The sequence below is a fragment of the Leopardus geoffroyi genome, chromosome A2, assembly GCF_018350155.1.
Source record: "Leopardus geoffroyi isolate Oge1 chromosome A2, O.geoffroyi_Oge1_pat1.0, whole genome shotgun sequence".
Taxonomy (NCBI): domain Eukaryota; kingdom Metazoa; phylum Chordata; class Mammalia; order Carnivora; family Felidae; genus Leopardus; species Leopardus geoffroyi.
The window spans coordinates 54,824,512-54,848,456 of record NC_059331.1 but is presented as its reverse complement, the minus strand read 5'-3'; the positions used below and the strand labels follow the sequence as shown (position 1 = coordinate 54,848,456).

At 44.9% G+C, this 23,945-nt stretch overlaps 1 protein-coding gene across 4 annotated transcripts in view; it reads left to right on the top strand.

Moving 5' to 3' along the window:
* The window catches only part of NR2C2 (nuclear receptor subfamily 2 group C member 2), a 99,627-nt gene that overhangs the window by 64,135 nt on the left and 11,547 nt on the right, over nucleotides 1-23,945 (top strand). For all 4 annotated transcript variants that reach the window (XM_045493914.1, XM_045493911.1, XM_045493913.1 and 1 more), the window contains 9 exons: nucleotides 7,777-7,977; nucleotides 10,122-10,224; nucleotides 12,825-13,004; nucleotides 14,131-14,278; nucleotides 15,049-15,142; nucleotides 18,694-18,827; nucleotides 19,770-19,947; nucleotides 21,065-21,186; nucleotides 21,994-22,133. In XM_045493914.1, coding sequence (XP_045349870.1) covers nucleotides 7,777-7,977; nucleotides 10,122-10,224; nucleotides 12,825-13,004; nucleotides 14,131-14,278; nucleotides 15,049-15,142; nucleotides 18,694-18,827; nucleotides 19,770-19,947; nucleotides 21,065-21,186; nucleotides 21,994-22,133 — 1,300 coding nt within the window. The remainder of the gene's footprint in view (nucleotides 1-7,776; nucleotides 7,978-10,121; nucleotides 10,225-12,824; nucleotides 13,005-14,130; nucleotides 14,279-15,048; nucleotides 15,143-18,693; nucleotides 18,828-19,769; nucleotides 19,948-21,064; nucleotides 21,187-21,993; nucleotides 22,134-23,945) is intronic.

Below are 23,945 nucleotides of genomic sequence, written 5' to 3'. Positions count from 1 at the left end.
TCCCATGGTTGATCCTTCTGGCAACCAGTCCTTGCCCTGGGGAGGGGTTCCAAAAGTCATCTTCATTAATAACAAGACACTCATTTCACTTTTATGGCTCTAAAGTATTTTCAGGAACTGTGGCTGAAGATCACATATATCTGAAAAATATACTTTTGTCATCTGAATGACCAAATATATACTTCTTATAAATTATATTGCAGGCTGTGACCTTGACAAGTGTGTATTACTTTCTTCTACTGCCTACCTCCTTAGATGAGATAAGGGAGCCTGAGGGCCTGGAGTTGAAGAAATGCCCTCTCCCCAGGTGGGATAGACTCAGGTGTAAAGCCTTTTTCCCTTGTGGAATAGTCATTTGTTTACTTTACAGAAGAAACCCTTGAGTTCATTTTATAAAAACTCTTCCCCTTCCCTTCCAGAGCCACCAGGGAATCTTTCTCATCTTTTCACCTTGGGAACCAAGTGGGATTTCTGGAGCTAAAACCCATGAAAGTATGAGGGACCCTCCTAAGCCTGTGGTACTCAGGAGTTTCTTACTCGCATGCTAGTCTGTGCTGAGTCTTCAGCAACTCATTGCAGTTACGTTTTGAGTGTTCCTCCAGGTTGGCTTCTGCTCCAGCTAAGCAGATCTCACACTTTGTGAATCCACCTCTCTCCAGATTTTGGAATAGAGTTTGCCCTGCATCCTCAAGTTTTCTGATAAGCCCAAGGGAAGTCATTGATTTTCATTTTGTCTTGCTTTTTCTTGTTGTTAAGGTGGAATGATGACTTCTAAGCTGTTTATATTGAAGTTGAAACCAGAAATACACTGTGAGCTCCAAACTCATCTATCTGGTAGTTTACTTGACACATCTACTCGGCCATCTCCTAATTGGCAGGCTAAAAACAGACTTGTGAATTCCTACCAGCCCTTGCCCTTCCATCATGCCATTGTTCAGGCTAGAAACCTAAGAGTCATTCCTGGCTGTTCATTCTCCAGTCCTTACATCTCCTCCCACCTACACATGCTGTTGCATCTCCCTCCAGCCTGCATCCCACAGCCACTACCTTCTGCTCTCACCTGGGCTTCTCCAGGGACATCCTAATAGTTCCTCAGCTTCTACTTTTCTCCTATATTTTTTTCCATCCAATATCTAGGAAGATCTGTTTAAAATGCAAAGCCCATCATTCCCTCACTTAAAATCCTGAATGTGTTTAGAAAACACTGTTTTGTGTTACTCAGGGAGGAAAGCTTTGTGAAATACTTTACCTGCCTAAACTTTCTAGAGATTGAATTAGGCTGAATGGAGAATATAGTTGTTTGATCTTTGCCTGTGAGCGGTACTAACTTCTCATATGTGTTAAAATTTATTTAATTTTTTAAAATTTTTATTTATTTTTTATTTTTTTTTTTATTTTTTTTTTTCAACGTTTATTTATTTTTGGCACAGAGAGAGACAGAGCATGAACGGGGGAGGGGCAGAGAGAGAGAGACACAGAATCGGAAACAGGCTCCAGGCTCTGAGCCATCAGCCCAGAGCCTGACGCGGGGCTCGAACTCACAGACCGCGAGATCGTGACCTGGCTGAAGTCGGACGCTTAACCGACTGCGCCACCCAGGCGCCCCTAAAATTTTTATTTTTGAAAGAGAAAGCATGCATGTGGGGGAGAGGCAGAGAGAGAGGGAGACACAGAATCCGAAGCAGGCCTGGAGGCTCCAAGCTGTCAGCAGAGACCCTGACACGGGGCTTGAACTCATGAGCCGTGAGATCATGACCTGAGCCGAAGTCAGATGCTTAACCGACTGAGCCACCCAGAACGCCCCTTAAAATTTATTTTTAAGTGAAAGATTGATTTACCTTTTTGCATAGGTCAAAAAATTTTCAACAGGTTTTTGCCTTTACTTTTAATTTAATTATCTTTACTATTGTCCTGCTATGTTTAATATACCCTGACTTGTAACAGTCTGACAAATTTTATATATGTTTATATATTTTTAAATGTATGTGTGTGTAAAAAATAGTGTAATGTAAGATAGATATAAAATAAGAAACCTAAAGACTTGGTTTGGGAGGACAAAACCCTTGAGTGGCTCCCATTGTATGTGGAATGAAATCCTGAAATCCTGACTCCACGCAAGGCCAGCCCACCTCCCCCTGTAGGGGAGCCTTCATTGTCTATGGACCTGATGTCAGTTCTAAGAGCTCCTTCCTCTTAGGGCTTTCCATGTGCCAGAACATTTCCCAGTTCTTGGAACACACTTTTCCCTGAACCTTAATCTGACTCCCTTCTTAGCCTTGAATCTTGTTTTAAATGCCGCCTTAACACAGAAACCTTCCTTGACCTCTCTTTCTGAAAGGTTAAGTGCCTGTGTTTTCTCCTACTCCAGCCAGCCAGATCTTTAACCTCATAACATTTATCATAAACTTAAACTGTTCACTGGTTGGTCTGTTTACTTGTTTTTTGCCACTTTCCCACTAAACTAAAAGCTCAGCGAGAGCAAGAGCCATCTCCGTAATGCCTATAATCTAGCAAAGCCCATGGCGTAGAGTAGACCCTCTTTGTAAGCATTTGAGGAATGAATGAAAGACTGTAGTCAGTGGGAGAGATTGGATGAAATGAAAGGGATAAGACAAGGCTTCCCAATGAGGAGAGAAGTACGTGAGAGCTTAGAGCAGGAAATACTTTTATCAGGGTCCTCTTATGTTCTGGGCCGTGTACCAAGTGCTTTCACTCACGTATTGCTTCACTTTCCTAGGAATCATATAACTGCTCCACAGTGACCCGGTTGGGAAGCAGTAGAGTGAGCATTCCATTCACAGCTCTATCTGCAAAGCCCTATTTCAGGATCACAAACTGGTGTTTACAGGACCAGGTGGCAGTGAAAAGGTGGTCAAGTTGGAGATTAAGGCCAGTCAGAGAGCCCATGACCCATCTGAAGGGGCAGCCACACACAGCCAGCTGATAACCACAGGGAACTTAGGTCCAGGATGGCCTCAGCTTCCAGCTTGTCACAAGAACTATAAATCCAGTTTTTATGGTAAATACTCTATCTTCAGGTGTTGGCAACCAGTTTTTTAGAATTTTTAAACTCTGGGGAACACCTGGGTGGCTCAGTCGGTTGAGCAGCCGACTTTGCCACAGGTCATGATCTCACAGTTCATGAGTTTGAGCCCCGCGTCAGGCTCTGTGCTGACAGCTCAGAGCCTGGAGCCTGCTTCGGATTCTGTGTCTCCTCCTCTCTCTGCCCCTAACCCACACGTATTCTATCTCTGTCTCTCTCAAAAATAAATTTAAAAAAACAGTAAAAAATTAAAAAAATAAATAAAAATTTTAAACTCTGGGAGATCAAGCAAAAGTTATCCATTGGCCGGTTTTACCTTTAGGCTATCCCATTTGCAGGTTTTTCTTTACAACATAAATCATGAGCCCAGCTCGGCTGGAACAGAGAGTGGGTAACATGGAGGAGAATGGCAGTAAGTCAGGTCACATTGAGGTCCTTTTAGGGTAGAAGTAGAGAGGGCCTTGGGCCTGTAGAGTATGTAGTCTGCTCTAATAATGTGACCTATGCGTTCCTAAAGATTCCCACACTGCCAAATTTTGCAGTAGAAACCATAGGGCTTGTGGGGGGAAATGGGCTTAGTGGCATAACATTTAAAAACTGTTGGTGACACACTAAAAAACAGGTATGAACTTAATTTAATGTAAACAGTAGTTTTATATATGTTAAATAGTTAAGAAACACATAATGACCACAATACAATATGGCACTTCGCCTTGAAAGATATTGAAGCTTACTTGTGGAGGGGGTGTGAGAGGATTATAGCTCCTGAATGATTGTGAGTGGGGTGATCTGAAACTAGGGAAAGCAGCAATACCACATGCACAGAGCTGGCTGTTCCCACTTAGCTCACTTCACTTGGGTGTCATTTTCTGGGTGTACACTGTTTCTCAGAGAAATCATGCATAAACAGACAAAAGATTTACATTGTGCCTAGGTTATTCCCTAGTATATCTGTCACATTGAAACAAGTACAGCTTTTCAAAACAAGCATCGTAGCAGTACTGCATAGCCAAGCTGTGGAGGGCCTAAGAGTCACACAGGAAACAAGACCTCTCTCATTACAGTCCTCCCTACCCTCCATTCGTTACTGTTTACAAGCAGAGAGTAGGAACATTTGTTCCAAGTGAAGAGATTAAATAAAGTTTGCTTCTCATATTCATTTCCTGGGGCTGCCATAACAAATTACCACAAACTTGGTGCTTTAAAACAACAGAAATTCATTTTCTCACAGTTCTGGAGCACAGAAGCCCAAAATCAAGGTGTTTGCCAGGGCCATGCTCTCTTTAAGATTCTAGAAAAGCTTCCCTCCATGCCTTCCTACCTAGCTTCTGGTCCTTCCCTGCAGTCCTTGGAGTTCCTTGCTCACAGCTGTACCACTCCAGTCTCTGCCTCCATGGGCACATGGCTTTGTAGTAAAGACACCAGTCATTGGATTTGGGGCCCACCCTAATCCAGTCTGGACTCATCTTCACTTGATCACACTTGCAAAGGCCCTATTTCTAAATAAGATCACATTCATAGGTCCTGGGGGTTAGGATGTAACCATCTCTTTTTGAGGACACTGGTTCTACCAACAACGCTTCTTCTCCGCCCCTCCACAGGAGATTTAATAAGTCTGCATACATCCTCTCAATTTTTTTAAGTTTATGTATTTATTTTGAGAGGGAGAGTGCAAGTGGGGAAGGGCAGAGAGAAGGAGAGACAGAATCCCAAACAGGCTCTGCGCCGTGAGCCTGATGCAGGGCTTGAACTCACAAACCAGAAGATCATGACCTGAACCAAGATCAAGAATCAGATGCTTAACCGACTGAGCCACATGGGTGCCCCTACATCCTCCCAATTCGGTGTTTTCTTGGTTTCATTAAACAGGAGTCTGCCTGCTTGTGTTTGTCAGCAAAGTTTGTGTAAGGGTCACCCTGGGGTTCTTCTGTGACCCTGAACCTTTGGGGGGGGAAATAGAAAAGAATAGTTTGAGCTTTAGGATATGTTACATACAGCCACCAAGAGCAGCTGTCCCTGTCTAGACCCCATCACTCCTATGTCCCACCCCTGCCCTAGCTCCATACCTGCCATGCCTCAACCAAGAGGCCTGGGAATAGCAGCAAAGGTAGTGACATGCCCATTACTGTGTCTACTCAGATGTAGAGTGCATCACCTCTGAACATGTGAAGGACTTCTACTAGCCATGCCTTTGGTTATAGCTGGTGATTGAAGATCCTTTCAATCACATGACTCTCTCTTTTTATTTTATTCTAATTTTTTTTAATGTTTTTATATTTGAGAGACAGAGTGCGAGTGGGGGAGGGGCAGAGAGAGAGGGAGACACAGAATTTGAAGCGGGTTCTGAGCCATCAGCACAGAGCCCAACGACGCAGGGCTCGAACCCACGAATCTTAAGCTCATGACACTTAACCAGCCGACATCCACCCAGGCACCCTCATGACTATCTGACTTTGTAACAGGGAAAGTAGTTTAGGAAGGAGATAAGTTTTGATAGACAAGAAAAGGAAGTCAAACACTTAACTCCTAGATCTCAAAGTTGTAAGGGCCTTCCAAAGGCCAGCTTGTTACCTTTTAACTAAGGTAGTAGACCCTTTTGTGGCAGCTGAGAGAAGTATGTGTCAACCAGTCTGTCTGTGGTCTTTTAGTTCGTCATTGGGTAGGAAAGGTTTTTGTTTTTTTTTTTAAAGAATTCTTCTTACAAAGTTTTCTATCTCATGTTTTACTTTTCCAAGGGAGTCTCGGTATGTATGCCACAGGAATCTGCCTATGTAACAGTGAAAGGTACTTCCTTTCATTCTTTGAAATCTTCCTTCTTTATCCTTAAAGATGTTTTGACACATTAGTTGGAAATGATGATATGCCAGGATTCATGCCCAGCCATCAGCTAAGGATTTGTTCTTGTATCCTGTTCCCAGTCCGCTCTTCTTTCTGGTCTTGAACTTGCTGTGTGCCCTCAGCCTGTAACATACTTTGCCACATTTATGTATGGCTTCCTCTCTTCCTTCATCAGGTGTTTGCTCAACATCACTCCATCAGAGAGATCTTTCCTTCTAACATGGCTCCCCTGCCTCCTTTCCCTTGACATGATTTGTCCACTTACTCTGCTTTTTAGTTTTCTTCAAGGCACCTACCAAGACTGATGCTCCACAATATCAGTGTTCATAGTCTGTTTCCCTTCTAGAAGGTTAACCCCACGAGATAGGAGTTCTGTAGTATTCGTGTCCCTATCCCTAGTACCGAGAATAGTGCTTGCCACATAGTGAACACCTAGTAAACATATATTAGGTAATTGGATCTTTTCTTACCTATGTCATTTGCTTTGGAACCAACCAACCTTATCTAATTTTTCATATTGGATAGTTGGTAAAGGTGTTGTGCTAGATCCTGTAGAAGTTTGCTGTCTGAACCTTGGAATGATGTGTCACAAGGCAACATCTATCAAGATGTGGATACCAGACCTGGCAATAAATACGGTATAGGGAACTGAGTTCTAGTCAGAGATGTAGTACATCTCCGCTTGTCCAAGGCCCAGCCACAACAGCCCCAAGAATCCTGTTTGCTGTGAGGCCCTCCTGCTGTCCCCAAGGAGAAGGTGGGCAGTGCTCCAAGCTGGGCACTCGGCCTAGAAGAAGGCAGGACAGGGAGTAGAACAGCTTCAGAAAATTTCATGAGCAGGAATGAGAAGTCACTCTTGCTGTAGCAACTATTTTTATCGTAACTGATGCAGTTAAGGCAGGGGCTCTGGGAAGAGGCAGGCTCTGACAGCTGCCCCCCTGAATGGTAGTAGCCTCTGGAGAAATCAGGATCAGGACTTCTCTGGAGTTTATTATGAACAGGACAAGGATTTTTTTTTTAAATGTTTATTTATTTTTGAGAGAGCAAGAGAGAGAATGCGAGCAGGGAAGGGGCAGAGAAAGAGGGAAACACAGAATCTGAAGCAGTCTCCAGGCTCTGAGCTGTCAGCACAGAGCCTGACTTGGGGCTTAAACTCAGGAATCATGAGATCATGACCTGAACTGAAGTCGGATGCTTAACCGACTGAGCCATCCAGATGCCCCAAGGATTTTTTTTTTCTTTTTTTTAGTTAAACCTATCATCTACTATTATTATCTCCATTTCATAAAAGAAAGGGCTTTTCTTTTTCCAGTTTTATTGAGATTATAATGGACACACAGCGCTGTGTAAGTTTACGGTATACATCATAATGCTTTGCCTTACGTGTATTATGAACTGATGACCCCTGTAAGTTTAGTTAGCATCCATCGTCTCATACAGATACAGAAAAAGAAAGAAAATATGGTTTATTCCTTGTAATGGGAACTTAATAGGATCCACCTTTTTAACAACTTTCAAATACATCATATGGCAGGGTTAGCTACAGTCACCATGCTGTACATCACATCCCCAGTACTTAGTTATCTTACAACTGGAAGTTTGTATCTTTTGACACTCTTCATCCAGTACCCACCCCACACACACCCTAGAGGGCATTTTAATGAAAAACAGGAAGGATATCATCCCAAAATAAAATTAGCTCTATGATCATTGGTTTCTGAAAAAACTCATGGTTGTGTTTTGTTTTTCTCATTTCACCATGCACTGGTGAAACTGCATCTTGGACCAGCATTGACTCCAGGACGGCATTGGGCAGTCACCGCTTTGAGCACCACCTGCAAGTACACAAGTCGCATGATGCTCCGTGAGAGCAGCCTCCATGTTGTGTCTTGTAGATTGTGACAGACCAGCAGACAGGACAGAAGATCCAGATAGTCACCGCAGTGGACGCCTCCGGATCCCCCAAGCAGCAGTTCATCCTGACCAGCCCAGATGGAGCTGGAACTGGGAAGGTGATCCTGGCTTCCCCGGAGACCTCCAGTGCCAAGCAGCTCATATTCACCACCTCAGACAACCTCGTCCCTGGCAGGATCCAGGTGAGGCCTGTCAATAGGCATTTGTTTCTGCACTTATTTCTGACCCTTCCTCTGTCTTGGAAGCCAAACCATCTCTAGAAGTTCCTTTGAGGACCTGCAGGCATGGCAGAGTTATGCTTTGGCTAAAGTAAAAAACCCGCAGGTGAGGGGCAAGGCCCAGAAGGCAGCCAGCTGCAGTGCTCAGATGGAATGGAAGTTATGCGAGAAAAAGTCAGTGGCCCACAGGAGACTGGCATGGGCAAGCTGACACTGAGGCCACTAAAGAATCGTTCTAACTAAAGTAAGACTGCACGGTAGTAGTTCTTGGCCCCTGACATTTTAGGGGCACCATCTAGGGCTGACCACAGTCCGGAGAGGACTGACTTGTTCCTAACGCTCACTTCAGCCTCATCCAGGTCGTCAGGACTGGTCCCAGCTCTTCATTCTGTCCTAACTTGCTCCTGTGAACTGCTGCCTCTGAGTCCCTCAGTCACCATCTCCATCTCTGCCATGGTTCTCCCTTTGCTGGCAGGGTGAGAAGGGGAGGGGGGCAGATAGAGAAACAAAAAGAGCAAGGGTTTGACGGAAAGCAGAGTTATTGAGAAGCGCTGAATGTCCAAGCCTGACACTTAGAAAAGCAAACTCAAGGCCACTGTCTCATGGTGGCCAAGCGTGGAGCAGATTTAGTGAAAGTCAAGATGGGATCTATGTTTTTGTTTGTTTTTAATTTTTTAAAAATTATGGTAAAATATAACCGAAAATTATCATCTTAATGACTTTTAGGTGCCCGGTTCAGTGGCATTAAGTACATTCACATTGTGTAGCCATCCCCACCACCCATCTCCAGAACTCTTTTTATCTTCCCCAATTGAAACTCTGTCCCCATTAAACACTAACTGCCCATTCCTCCTCCCCCAGCCCTGACAACCACTATCCTACTTTCTGTCTTTATGACTTTGGTATTCTGGGGACCTCATGTAAGTGGTATTCCTACAGTACTTTTTCTTCTGCAGTGGCTTATTTTATTTCACTGAGTATAATGTCTTCAAGGTTCATCCATGTTGTAGCCTGTGTCAGAATTGCCTTTCTTTTGAAGGCTAAATAATATTCCACTGTATGTATAGACCACTTTTTATATAGTCATCTGTTGTTGGATGTTTGGGGAGCTTCTACCTTTTGGCCCTTGTGAATAATACTGCTAAGAATCCATGTTTTGAGTTGGGGGGGGGGTCGGGGGGACTTTCTGCTGTAGAGAAAAATAAGGAAAGGGAATGATTTTTTTTTTCTTCTGATAGAGCTGGGTTCAGGACACAAATTATGTTCAGCTTTCAGAACTGTGCTTTTGAGACACCTCCTAATGCAGTTAGTAAATACTACCTCTCCCTTTCCCAGACTACATGCTGATCATCTGAAATCAAAATTCTTCGCTGCTTATTTAGACTACTCCTTGTTCATGGGAAGGTGGCTGTTGATTTTGTTGCATGTTTTTTAAGAAGTCATTCTATATAATTGCTGTATATATTCCCACCATACAGAAATCATGTTAAGGGTTACGGTTGGTACGTTATTTAATAACAGGTATTTTTCACTTTCTCATATTGATGTCAGTTACAGTATTCTTCCAGATGAGTAACACTGTCACCTAGAAAGTCATGTACAAGTGAAGAAGAAATAAGTGTTCAGAGGTCACCAGCTGCCTCAAGAAGAGACCTACTTATTTAATTAATAAAGCTTGATTATTTCACTGCCCAGTATACCTCTCTGCATACTTCTAAGCTGTTTCATGGGAATGGAGAAGCAGCCAGAAAGACCTGCAGTATCTTCATGTTGAGGCATCTGCATGTGATTTCCCACGTGGGGCTCCCCATCCTGGGTGGTTGTGCTAGCCAGATAGGAGAATAGACCAGTGAAAATCAATGTCTGACCTTGGACATACCACACACCCCCCCACCCCCTGCCACCACCACCACAGCTGAAGGGGCATAGTCTAGGTGAGCAACAGAGCCATTCTGGATATCCGGCTAAGTGTCAAGTGGGATTTTCCCAGTTCTGCCCAAGGTTCTCCTGCTTAGAAACCCAAGATTAGGAATTTCTAGTTAAACATTACTTTGCTTTAACGATCTGATTTTTAATCAGCACTTTGCTTGTTTCCCAATTCTTCTTAGATCGTCACGGACTCTGCTTGTGTGGAACGTTTGCTGGGGAAGGCTGACGTCCAGCGGCCCCAGGTGGTAGAGTACTGTGTAGTCTGTGGCGACAAAGCCTCTGGTAAGTAATCCTAGATTATAGGTGCACTTCATGGTCCCAAGTCATGAACCAATTGGGGGTGGGGGTGGGGAATTACCAGAGAGAGAACATTTTCTGTAGGGTTTGTAGGTTTCAAAACATGAACTCCACTTTTCTTAGTGGGGTAGTAGTATAAATAAGCAAACCAACTTGTCAGATTATTAGAATCAAAAGAAAAAGTCAAGGTACTGTTTCTGTGAGTTGTAAATCTTAGTTATATATTTATATACTACTAAGAAAGCAGTTTCTTTAATCTAGGTAATATCAGCACAGTGCTTTGCTATTTCACAAGATGTGTTACTTGTCTATTTCTTCTTCATCATCTTCATCATCTTCTGTCATCCCCTCACTATAACCCAGTGTGGTAACTGCTGTAATGGAGGAGGGAGCATGCAATTCTGGCTGGAGCCCCAAGGTCAGGCAAGGTCCCCCAGCGGCAGTCACATTCTGTGAGACTTGGAGGTTGAGTGTGTATGCATTGGGTAAAAGAGAAGCATTCCAGCTGGTGGAGATGTAATTCCCCACCATTGGGAATTTACATCCCCACCAGTGGATATAATTTACTCCATTCCAGGGAGTAAACTCCTGAGCCAGGGCCCAGCGAGTTTACTGTCCATACCCATGGTGTCTTTGGGGAAGAACTCGGGCTTCTGTGGTTAGGATGTGAGTGCAAGACTAGAGAAGATGTCTGGCCCTAAAGTTCAAAATTCAGCCTGCTAACACCAGTGAGCTGTAGAAGGTGAGGTGAGCAGGAAGGATGGAGAAGTATTTAGTGAATGTGCTAACAAAACGATCAAAGGATGGACAGGTATTTAATAAGATACTCTTTCAGCTGTGTTAGGGCCATAGGCCTGAGTTTTATGATTGGCTCCACTTTAGTCTATGGTAACAGAATTCCTAGGAACTTTGGGCACTTTGTGATCCTGTTTAAAACTAAAAAAGGATGGACCAAACATCTTAGGAAGACAGCCCAGGCAAGCATCCACAGAGGTCAGAAGCTGCAGTTCCACTCCTAGCTCATGGCATCATCTGCTCTGCCAGGGTGCCTTGCCTCTGTTTCCACCCCTTGTCTTGAACAGGGCAAAGCCCAGCCCATCCCTCCCTTTCTCTGAAGCCAGTGCTGCTTCTGTCTTCATCATCCTTTTGTATAGACCACTATATCCTGTCTCCTTGCTCAGCAGGAAGAGGCATTCTGCAAACTTTTGAACAAATGAATGAAGCATGAACATAATGAAGAGGCCCACAGAATCTGCTTGGCTTCCCCATTTGTCAGTCTCTTTCTGGGCTTAAAGGAATGGCCTAGTCACAGGCTTCCAGTGCCACAGTCTCCAGATACTAGAGGTCACTCTAAAGTCTAGAGAGGCTAAGGAAATACACTGCAAAGAAGGAAAAGTGATGTCTACACAGGAATTTTAGCACTGTTCTTTTTTTGTTATTGTTTATTTGAGAGAGACAGAGAGAGTGGGTGAGGGGCAGAGAGAGAGAATCCCAAGTAGGCTGTGTCCTGCCAGCACAGAGTCTGATGCAGGGCTTGAACCCACAAAACTGTGAGATCATGACCTGAGCCGAAACCAAGAGTCAGATGCTTAACCAACTGAGCCACCCAGGTGCCCCTAGCACTATTCTTAAAGCCACAAAATTGAGACCCTCCAAATACACACTTGGAATGGCTCTGCATGTGAGAGCTTAGGACTGTGGGACACTCACTCAGTAGCTGCCATCAGTGATGATCCTTTCCAGCAATGTAGCTATGATACTGGGTTACAGAAGACCAAACCAGGGGAGTTTCATGGTCAGTCCCAGCTAGGAACAAATGAGGTGTGATGTGTGTGGAAAAACGTGGAGAATTTGGAAGGGTAACTGAGATGGGGGGCTCTTTTTAATGTCATTAAAAAGTTCGTCATTAGAAGTTAGAAACCCCAAAGTAAACAAGATTAGAAAAAAAGAACCATGTGTAATAAACGCATTTCTAGAACTGTGTTTCCAAAAGGGTCTGAATACCTAACCCAAGTGAGCCACATGACATGCACCCTTCCCTCACCTTGGGCCTATGCAGTCACGGCCCCTGTGCTTCCCCAGGACCCAGGACAAGACTCACATAGAGGGAGTAAATGGAGGAGGAGTAGGACCCTATGTGCTAGAAAAGTCATGCAGGTGTTTGCTGTGTGCCACTGTCAGCAGGATAGGCGCACTGGGTAGTGTCACAAGCCCAGGTCTGCAGAGCCAGGACCAGGTGCACCCAAGTGGACACTGTGGTTCAGCCGTTATCCATGGGCTCCTCCTTTATGTTAGGTCCTCTGTGTACTAAAAGCATTGAGGTCATGCCGTTTACCAGCTGTCACTTAACCTATCTGAGCTCCTGTTTTTCCATCATGACCTCACAGGGTTACTTTAAAGATTATAGGAAAATTATGGGAAGAACCTAAGTGCCATGCTTAATGCTCGGGCCTGTGGCTGTCCTGTGGCTGCCGGTATCTGACACTGTGCCAGTCACCTTGATAGAAGGTGACCTTAGAAACAGGGCCTGTGGCGGATCACCTCTTCTCTTGGTGAATTGCTTCACACACTCTTTCTCCTTTCAGGCCGTCACTATGGGGCTGTCAGTTGTGAAGGTTGCAAAGGTTTCTTCAAAAGGAGCGTAAGGAAAAACCTGACCTACAGCTGCCGGAGCAACCAAGACTGCATCATCAATAAACATCACCGGAACCGCTGTCAGTTTTGCCGGCTGAAAAAATGCTTAGAGATGGGCATGAAAATGGAATGTGAGTAACAATAATAAGAAGCCGCCTGAGTTAGCAAGTTGAGAGAAAGTGAAGTTTCTCTACCTGGCTTTAAAATACTCTAAGAGAAAAATATCCACCGAGGCTTCACTTTATTTCCCTTCTGGGTCAGCTAGGTGTTCCAGCACTGATGCTGCTGGGATTGGTCATTTCCCGTGGAGTATTTGGAAACCTCCAGATAAATCGGGATGCAGCACAGGGCAGTGGGGTAAACACAGGCTGTGGAGTATCAAACCCCAGCTCTGTCACTTAGAAGCTGTGGGGACTGGGGAAGACATGTCACTGCATTCAGCCTCAGGGTCCTCATCTGTGAAATGGGACCCTCTTACTTACATATTGGATCTGGGGTTCATCCTTTCTTTCTGTTAAAAAGGTTTTTATTTTCTTCATTTCTTTCTGGCCTGTATACTCCTTTTAGGCCAGATTGCTAAAGGGAGAGACTGCTAGTGTTGTAGAAAACTAACACCCCATTAAACAGTTTGCAGAAGCTGTGCAGGCTTGAGTTGGACATTGGAATGCTTCCTCTCTGACACGTGCGTTAGACAAGATTTCTGTTAAGGACCAACTTGAAGATGGGTGTTTCTCTTCCAGAGAGTGCCTTTTGTTAGCAGCAGGCAGAGAAAAAGCCAGAATCCTCAGGGTGGGCCCCCCACAAGGCCATACAAATGCCGTGCTCAACTGTCTTAGCAGGCAGTGCTTACCCTCTTTAGCCCTTTGGATTTAACATCGTATCGTTTGGCTTTGAGTTTTTCACCTCTTTGGCTGAAAAGTCCACTGTGAAAATGGAGTTAGATGTGTCTAGCACCAGAACCTATCATCCCTGTAGTAACAAACTTACTAAGGAAAACTCCTAAATTTACTTTGAAAGATGTAGTTCAAAGTGGGGGAGGGGCAAAGAGAGAGGGAGACAGAATCCGAAGCAGGCTCCAGGCTCTGAGCTGTGTCAGCACAGAGCCTAATATGGGGCTTGAACTCAAAAACCATGAGATCATGACCTGAGTCAAAGTCAGACACTCAACTGACTGAGCCACCCAGCTGCCTGGAAAGATGTAGTTTTTAATAACTTGACTCTTTCCTCTAAATGTGAATATTTATGTTGTGATTTAAGCTGTACAGAGTGAACGGAAGCCCTTTGATGTACAACGGGAGAAACCAAGCAATTGTGCTGCTTCAACTGAGAAAATCTATATCCGGAAGGACCTGAGAAGTCCTCTGATAGCCACTCCCACGTTTGTGGCAGATAAAGATGGAGCAAGGTCAGTCCCTGTTTTGGTAAAGGGTCACACTGCTATCAGCCTTTGAGCTGTCCCTTGGAGGGCGCTTACTTGGCTCCCTGCATGCTGCCACAGCCTTCAGCCTTGTCTTGCCCCACCCTACCCTTTTTGGAGCTGTTCCAGTCATACCTGTGGATAGGCCTGAGGATGGCTAATTTAAGATGGGGTCAGAATTTCTCCTGCATCAGGGGCTCAGGTTATGTCCTGTAGTTATTCATACAGGAAAACAGTTGCTCTTCAATTCAAGATGGAGTTTTTCTGCAGGATAGACAAAAGGCCTAAGTCCTCAGGTAGTCTCAAATAGTGCCACAAGTTAACTTATATGTCTTTTTGCTTTCATGTAATCTGTTGAACTTAATTGAAAAAGAACAGAAAAGAAAAATAAGAAATCCAAACTCTATCCTAGCAAGAACTAGAGTCGAGAATTCCTTGGTGATATTCTGAAGATCAAGTTAACTTTATTTAAAAGAGCAGTCACCGTCTGTGGTCAGCATGGAAGCTTAGGGGAGCAGGGGTGGGAGCGGGGAGACATGTGTCTGTGTGGCATCCTGTTTCAGGCTATAGGCCCAGCTCTGTGTGTATCTCGTTGCAGAGAGAAAGGGGGTTGTTAGTCACTCAGTGGCTGAGTCCAGTTAGAGCTTTTGTGCTCTTCAGACAGCTTTGCAGATGTGGAAGGGACAGAGCAATGCAGCATGACCATACTGTGCATTAAATGTTGGAAGCTACTCTGGGTTTCTTTATGTCTTAAATAGACAAACAGGTCTTCTTGATCCAGGGATGCTTGTGAACATCCAACAGCCTTTGATACGCGAGGATGGTACGGTTCTCCTGGCCACGGATTCCAAGGTGATGTTCTCTACTTATGCCTTACTCTCCATCTTTCTGTTGCTGTGCAGACTGCTTCTCGGAATTGTGCACCCACCTTCTTGGCCTTCCGAGACAACCTCAAAAGCATGGCCTTCTGCATCTCACCTCACTTCTTATACAGCCATCTGTGATTTATTTTAGGGATGTTGAGGACTTTTTGGAAACTCAGGACTGGCTGGTTATAGTCATTGTAACATGTCAGGTTCTAGAGTTCAGTTTGGTGAGAATTCAGTGGCTCTCAAATGAGTTAACCACCCCACCACCCCCCACCTCAGTACACAGATTGGCAAACTACTGGTATGCTAGGGAAATGGCTGCTTATTCTAAGATGGCCTTTGGCAGAAGTTGCTAGTTCCTTTTTTTTTTTTTTTTTGGTTGAAGTTGACACACTGTTAAATTATCCACACCCACCCCCTTCCTTTTTATTAGATGACCTGCAGGAGGAAGTTCAGGCAGGATTCTGACAATTGTAAAACTAAGAGCAAATCAGCCATATGGAATTGAACTTGTTGTGAACAGAGGTGTTTGTCATTCCAGGAGAGAGAGAGCTGGCTAACCCCTGTGAAGATAACTTAGGAGAAAGGTTTTATCCAGGCAAGGAAACTGATTACATCAGAAACTATGAGATGAGAAATATAACCCAGTGATGATGAAGTAGCAGCGCGCCATGGCTGAAGTCCGGTTTTTCTTCTCTAAAAGGAGCGACTTCGTAACAGTGCTGACATGGCTACTGCCCTGAGAGCCAGAGCCACGCTACCTGCAAGGCTTCCTTCTCATCTATTCACGTGCACATTGCTGGGCCCTCTCAGCGCGTTAGGAACATCCTTTTTTGAGAAAGAAAAGGCAACAGTGAGAGCTGCTGGCTGGCACCAACAGCAGCTTTCCATCCTCTGGCCCTTATGCCAGGCTTTGAGCTTCCTGTCTTTGGGCACTGGTGATGTATGTGACATGGGAATCACACCCAGTTTGCTGCTGTCACCCAGTAGCCATTCAGGACAGTGATTGATGCATAGTGGGGTAGAGAGAAACCAGAAGCCTGAAAGTAAGGCCCAAATAACCTTAAAACCTGATTACCAAGGGATTTCACAGCAGCTGTTCCATGGTGCCATCCATGCAGAGACTGAGAATAAGAACCAAGAGACTCCAGAGTCTGCTATCTTGGGAGCCCAGCACCGCTCTTGGGAGCCCTGTGCCCTCTTTCCTACATCTCTGCTTCCTTCAGTACCCCCGACACAGGGGTGCTGGGAAACTTGAGTTAGTTTTATAAAGCACACAGCATGCAGTGACACTCAGTAAATGAGGAGCTAGTCACGGTCATTGGATGGAAGAGAAAGGACACAAACTGTGGTATTTAAGTAGCAGTTAAGAGAAAGAGCTGCAGAGTCAGACGTGTGCTCCTACCTATTCCTTCCTCTGTGGTGTGGAAGTTTTTCATGAATAACGGAATATATACAAAGCACCTAAAGGGAGCTATTTTCAGAATCTGTTTTTTAAACCTTCCACTTCGAAAGATTAAAATTCAAAATAACGTACCTTGAGCAAGCACAAAGATACTGCAGAGCTCCCCTGTACCCTTCACTCAATTGCTCCCAGCAGTTTATCTGGCAAGACTGCAAGATGGTATCAGAACCAGGACGCAGCACTGGTACAGTGTGTGGGGAGTGATCTTTTTCTTTTTTCACTTAAGCTTTCTTTCTCTTCAGCACATCTTTCTGTCATGACAACCTGCATCATTTAACAGCTGCACAACCTTCTGTTATATGGTTGTTTGGTGATTTATTAGTCAGTTCTCTGCTTATGATCTTTTCTGCTGTTCTGGTTTTTCACTTTTCTAACCAGATACAACAAACATTTGCTTATACATCTTTTTTTTTTTTTAAACATTTATTTATTATTGAGAGACAGAGACAGACAGAACATGAGCATGGGAGGGGCAGAGAGAGGGGGAGACACAGAATCTGAAGCAGGCTCCAGGCTCTGAGTTGTCAGCACAGAGCCCGACGCGGGGCTTGAACTCGCAAACCACGAGATCATGACCTGAGCAGAAGTCGGATGCTTTACCGACTGAGGCACCCAGGCACCGCTGTTTATACATACCTTGATTTATTTGTTCAAATATGTCTGGTTTTCTTTTTTAGTTTATTTGAGATAAAATTCACATACCTGAAGATTTATCCTTTTAGTGTTACAGTGCAGTGCAGTGGTTCTAGTACTTTCACAAGGTTGTACAGCCATCACTACTACCCAATTCCAGAATATTTTCATCACCCCAAAAGAAACCCTGCACCCATTAAGCAGTCACTTCCTCCTCCCCTACCAACTGCTACTCTACTTTCTGACTATACTCTACTTTTCTGATATAAATGGAAACATACAATATTTTGCCTTCTGAGACTGGCTTCTTTCTCTTGGCGTAACGTTTTCAAGGCTCATCCATGTTGTGGCGTGTGTCAGCAAGCACTTCGTTCCTTTTTATTGCCAATTAATAAGCCCTTGAATGACTGAACCACATTCTACATATCCATTACATTCAGCTGACGAACATTTGAGTTTCTACTTTTTGTCTATTATGAATAGACAAATATGCTACGAACATTTGGGTAATTGTGTGTGTGTGTGGACGTATGTTTTAATTTCTCATGTATATATATGACTAGGGAGTGGAATTGCTGGTCATATGGTAACTCTGTATTTAAACTTTGTGAGGAAGTGCCAGACTTTTCTACAGTGGCTGCACCATTTTACATTCCCACCAGCAATGTATGAGGGTCCAATTTCTCCACATCCTCCCCAGCACCTGTTATTACCTGTCTTTTTTATTATAAACATCCTGTTGGGTGTGAGGTGGTATCTCATTGTGGTTTTGATTTGCATTTCCAGTGATGTTGAGCATCTTTTCATGTGCTTATTGGCCATGTGTGTCCTCTTCTAAGAAATATCTAAATCCTTGGCTCATTTTTTTTTTTTTTTAACTGACTGCTTTATCTTTTTATTTTTGACTTGAAAGAGTTCTTTAGATATTCTGGTTACTAAACCATTGTAAGATGTGTGTTTTGCAAATATTTCCTCCCATTCTCTGGGTTGTCTTTTGTGTGTGGAAGGGCAGGGTTTCTTTTTACTTTCCTAATAACTTTTTTCTTTTTTTAAGCTTTTATTTTTAAGTAATCTGTACACCCACCATTGGGCTCAAACTCACAACTTCAAGGTCAGGAGCCAATGCTTCACCAACTGAGCCAGCTAGGCACCCCATTTACTTTCTTAATATCTTTTGAAGCACAGAAGTTTAAATTTTGGCAGTGTCTAATTTGTCTGTTTTCTGTTACCTTATTATATGTATATTTGTGTAACCACCATCGCAGTCAAGACACCGAACTCTCCCCTCACCAAAAAGTTCTCCCTCCTGCTGCCATGCTGAGCTCACACCCCATAGATGCTGTTTTTAAACTACCATTATACCTTCATTGGCCTGAGAGTCTTTTATGTGTGTGTGTGTGTGTTCATCTTTAATGTTCTTGTTTTTTGTTTAATAGGCAGAAACAAGCCAGGGAGCTCTGGGCACACTGGCAAATGTAGTAACCTCCCTTGCCAACTTGAGTGAGTCCCTTAACAATGGTGACGCTTCGGAAATGCAGCCGGAGGACCAGTCCGCAAGTGAGATTACTCGGTATGATCCCATGAGGGTGGAGGCTCTGCCCAGTGTGCACACTTAGCTGCTGTTTTGTGAGGGCTGGCGGCAGCATTTTGACACCCACCCTGTATTTAATCAAGGATGGTAAAGTCACAGTGTCCCTGCCCATCTGTCTTCCTTCACATTTTAACTATGGGAACCAGGATTCGTTTATATTACATGATATAAAACAATCAAAGTTGCTTTTCATTCCAAACAATGAAAAAGGAAATGGAATGACTGAGTGGAAGCAGGGAAAACCCTTCAATAGACAGGTGTTCCTTCCATTAGTTATTTTGAGTAAATATTAATAGTTCATCCCCTTTTCCCACTTCTGTTTTAGCCTATTTTTCCAAATAGTCTAAAGCTTAAGTCCATCAGGGTGTTAGCTATTAGCATTAGCTGGCCCTGGACATCCGTAACTGGCTGCAGAGAGTTTCTTCTCCATAGGCTCTCGTGTCTGCTCCTTTCCTGTGGGACTGGTCACCCCTGCCTGTCTTGCCAGGCTGGGCAGATGTACAGCTAGAGGCCACACAAGTGCCCCGGGCCTCATGATCTCTTGCAGTCTGATAGCAAAGAGGATGGGATTCGAGTTGGATAGAATTCTGTTTCCACCATTTACTGGGTGGTTGGTCTTAGAAGAGTTATGTAACATCTCCAGGCCTCAGCTTTCACATCTATAAAATGGGGAGGGTTCTACCTTAGAGAATAGTGTGAAAAATAGAAATTATGTGTTAAAGTAAATGATATATAGCTTAGTGCCCATGATGATGTATGGACTGTACACAGAAACTTTCATTGTCATCCCTTCCCCCAGCAGGTAGAATTTAATGATCTTTTCCCCATGGCATGGTTTTTCTAGATTATGTCTCAGCTAGAGTTCTGTTCCTCCTAAAAGCTGTGGATTCACACCACTGACTGCTTCATTTTTGCTCACAGGGCATTTGATACCTTAGCTAAAGCACTTAATACCACAGACAGCTCCTCACCTCCGAGCCTAGCAGACGGCATAGATGCCAGTGGAGGAGGCGGCATCCACGTCATCAGCAGAGACCAGTCCACACCCATCATCGAGGTCGAAGGGCCCCTCCTTTCAGATACTCATGTCACATTTAAGGTGAGTGCATTCAGCCTACCCACATGCCCCAGCCTCCCAGCCTGCAGTGTAAAACCAAAGTCTTGTAGCAAGCTCATTTTCATGTTGTGGCTTTTGATCCAGACCTGGTGTTCCAGAACAGTATTCTCATTAAAAAGCATTTTCACTCTGTTTTGCTCATTTGGCTCTCAAGGTAACTTGCCCTGAAGCAGGTGTGGCCTGTCCTTGCCAAGAGGGGTTGACAAGGTGCTGACCCTTGAGGGTTTTTAATGGACTGCTCTGCCTTTTCTAGGATGGTCTAGCTCCAGCACAGGCTCAGTCAGGCACCTTTGTCTGCTTCAGCGTGCAGGCAGCCAGCCCTCATTCCTAGCCGCTGGTCCTGACCACTTGCCATCGCTAGCCACAGAACTTTGAAGAGCTATTAGTCTTCCCCACAGGCTCCTCCATGGCCTTGCTTCCAAAAGACACTCCTCAGTTTCTAGGGCTACAGACCGTGTCTTCCTATCCCCGAGTGCTCTTGACTAGAGAGGCCTGACCAGTCACTTAGGAAGACTGGGTCCCTGCTCATAGTTGCCCACTGGTGCCAAGAATATAGGTCACCAGTGGGTTTCCAGCATCAAAGGCATTAATGCCCCTTCTGGACAGTGGAGCTCTGGAGCCCAGGCCTGAGCATTCTGATGATGGGATCTCGTCCTCCCACCATATGGGTTTCTTTTCAGCTCTCACTGTTACCCTGAGGCCACCTACCAAATGCCCACTAGCTATGAAGTTGACCCCTGTTCCCAGATTCAATTTAGATTTTAACCTCCAGCTCATAATGGAATTGCTTTAGAACAAATAGCAATTTAGTTGAGGCAAAAGTTGAAAAGTATGTCTTTGTGTGATTGAGCTGGGAGGTCACCATCATTGACCACATTCTGAGGGCCATCAGGCTCTAGTTCATTGGGCAAGAGACCACAGGGTGTTGGTGCCAGCCCCCTGCTGCAGAGGACACAGGTTTCATAAGGATGGGTCTGCACAGGAGCTTCAGCATTAGAGATTATCACAACTCAAGTGTCACAGTTGTTGAAACGTGACAGGGATTCATGTTGACCTGTCTCTCTGTCACCTCCTGTGCTGTGTGCCTCTTCTTCTCCAGCTCACCATGCCCAGCCCAATGCCAGAGTACCTCAACGTGCACTACATCTGTGAGTCAGCGTCCCGCCTGCTTTTCCTTTCCATGCACTGGGCCAGGTCAATCCCAGCTTTTCAGGCACTTGGGTAAGTGGCCTTTTCTCTCTGTGCATATCTTTCAGCAAGAGCCTTCCCCTCATTAGGAGTGGCCCAGAAGATATCTGAGGGCCATTCTAGTTTGTTCCTGTGATCTCATTCAAGTGACCCTGATTTTCTTATTAAATACACTAAGTGGACTGGTAGCCGAGGTCCATGGTTGCCACTATTTCGGTGTTACTCAAACTTTTATCAGCCTTCTCCATATGCCAGGGACTTGGTGCTGGGAGCCAGGGATGGAGTGGAGCAAAAGGCAGGAGTCATCCTGAAATGTTGAGACAAGTAGCAGGAGCTCCTCAGATAGGGTCATACTGTTTGCAGCATGGTAGCCATGCTGTCCTGAGTATAAATCATCCAAGACAGGGCTGAAGGCTGGCATGGCTGGCCTCTTCCTGTCTCCAGTGCCAGCTTCTTCCCTGCAGGGTTTGCAGACCCTCTGTTCTCTGTCTGCAGGGTGTGTCTCCCACCCCCTTAGCTCTTAGCCCTTGGATCACTGCAGCCTCTTCTGACAGCCATGTCAGGGCCACTGTGAGTTTAGAAGGCTGTAGGAGATGCCAGTTTAGTCATACCCATTCAGATTTCTCATTACTGAAGTCTAAAGAGTCTTTGTTAAGAGAATAGTTTATCCTCAGAGGGACTTTAGTTAAGAGATTCACACAGACAGTGGTGTTTTCAGAGAATGGTCCTAAACATACCATAGACCTTCAAGAAACACTTGCTGAATCGACTTGTTTGGGGCAAACTGGGCCCTGGAGAATGCCAGCATGTACCCACACCCACTCTGACCTCTGTCCCCAGGCAGGACTGCAACACCAGCCTGGTGCGGGCCTGCTGGAACGAGCTCTTCACCCTCGGCCTCGCCCAGTGTGCCCAGGTCATGAGTCTCTCCACTATCCTGGCAGCCATTGTCAACCACCTGCAGAACAGCATCCAGGAAGGTAGGGCTGGGCAGGGCTGTGGGAGATTGCATCTCAGTTCAGGCTGACTCCTTGCAAACTGGCCAGCCTCAGTGTCCCACAGCATCCACAGGCTGAAGGTAGTTTAACATTTAAGTCCTAGGACCTTTACCAGTGAGAACATTTCAATTTCCACCCGTCTGTCATCTTATAAGGCATATGAAAGGCGAAAAAAAGATAATTGAAAAAATTGCCAACTTCCTGATACGCAGACATTTGGTGATGTTTCCAGCATAATCTTACATTTCCATCTTGATTGGCAGGCATACATGGAAAAAAACTAGTTTTTCACCTGTGGGGTGAAAGAAAAACCCAGTTTTTCCCTACTGTGCTTCTCTTCCCTGCATGTCTCCTTTACTACTCACACAGAACACTTTTTTTTTTTTTTTTTTTTTTTTTTTTTTGAGAGAGAGAAAGAGCACGAGAACACGGGGGAGAGGGGCAGAGGGGGAAAGAGAGTAAATCTCAAACAGGCTCCATGCTTAGCGAGAAGCCCGATGCAGGGCTCAATCTCATGACCATGAGATCATGACCTGCTCCAAAATCAGAAGTTGGACACTTTACCAACTGATCCACCCAGACTCCCCAAGCACTTCAGTTCTGGAACTTGTAGTCACCAATGTGTGGAGGTGTTTCCCCACAACAGGCAATTCCCTGTGACACCAGGTGGGTGTCTTACAATTTAATTCAATTCTGACACTGTCTACCCAGAGATAGTGTCAGATCCCACGGGTGTTAAGGGCTCAGTCCCATAAGACCCTGTCCCCAATACACACACACAAGTCCAGGCTATCACCTGTGCTTCTGACCAACCTGCTGTAGATCAGAGGTTGCAGCAGCCCTCGAGTTGGATTCATTCACTAGCGTCGCTCACAGAACTTGAGGAGACACTTAAGTTCACCGCTTTTTAAAAGGATATGATAAAGGATACAGATGAACAGCCAGATGAAGAGATACATAGGGTGAGGTCTGAGAGAATCTCAAGTGCAGGAGTTTCTGTCCCCGTGGACTTGGGGTACTTCACCCTCTGGTGTGCGTGTGTTCACCAACTTGGAAGCTCTCTGAACCCCATACTATTGGGATTTTATGATGGAGACTTCCTTCCTCATGTGGGCATGATCAATTATTAACTCCATGTCTAGCTCCTCTCCCCACTCTGGAGGATGAGGGACGGGGCTGGAAATTCCAAGTTTCTCGGCATGCCTTAGTCTTTCCAGGGGCCAGGCCCCATAGATTCACCTCAAAAGATGAATCCTAGTGCTCTTAACACATAGGAGCTTACAAGGGTTTTAGGAGCTCTTTGTCAGGAACAGGGTCAAAGACAAATACTAGAATAAGATGTCGTGGTAGTGCTCTTATCACTTAGAAATTAACAAAGGTTTCAGGAGTTCTGTGCCAGAAACTGGGGGCAGAGACCAACAGACAGATTTTTTATTATCTCGTAACAGGTTACCCTTTCCCATATAACAAATTCTCACAATCCTAGAGAGACTATTATCGCAGTAAGGTCCCTGGATTGCCCCAAGTGAAACAGCAAGCAGAAGAGCCAGGCACAGACAAGGGTCGTGCAGACCCCCTAGTCCAGGACACAGTTGCATACCCACCTGCTGCTCACGAGCGAAGGTGACTCTCTTCCAGAAAGATTTGTGGCAACTACCTAACATTTGGTGGTCAGATCCCAGCCATGTCAGGACAGGAGATAGCCAGTGCAGATAGCCCTCTGCCTGCCAGAAGTCCATAGTACATCAAAGACATAGTCTTGAGGGAGCACGCCTAGGATTCAGCACTGACACT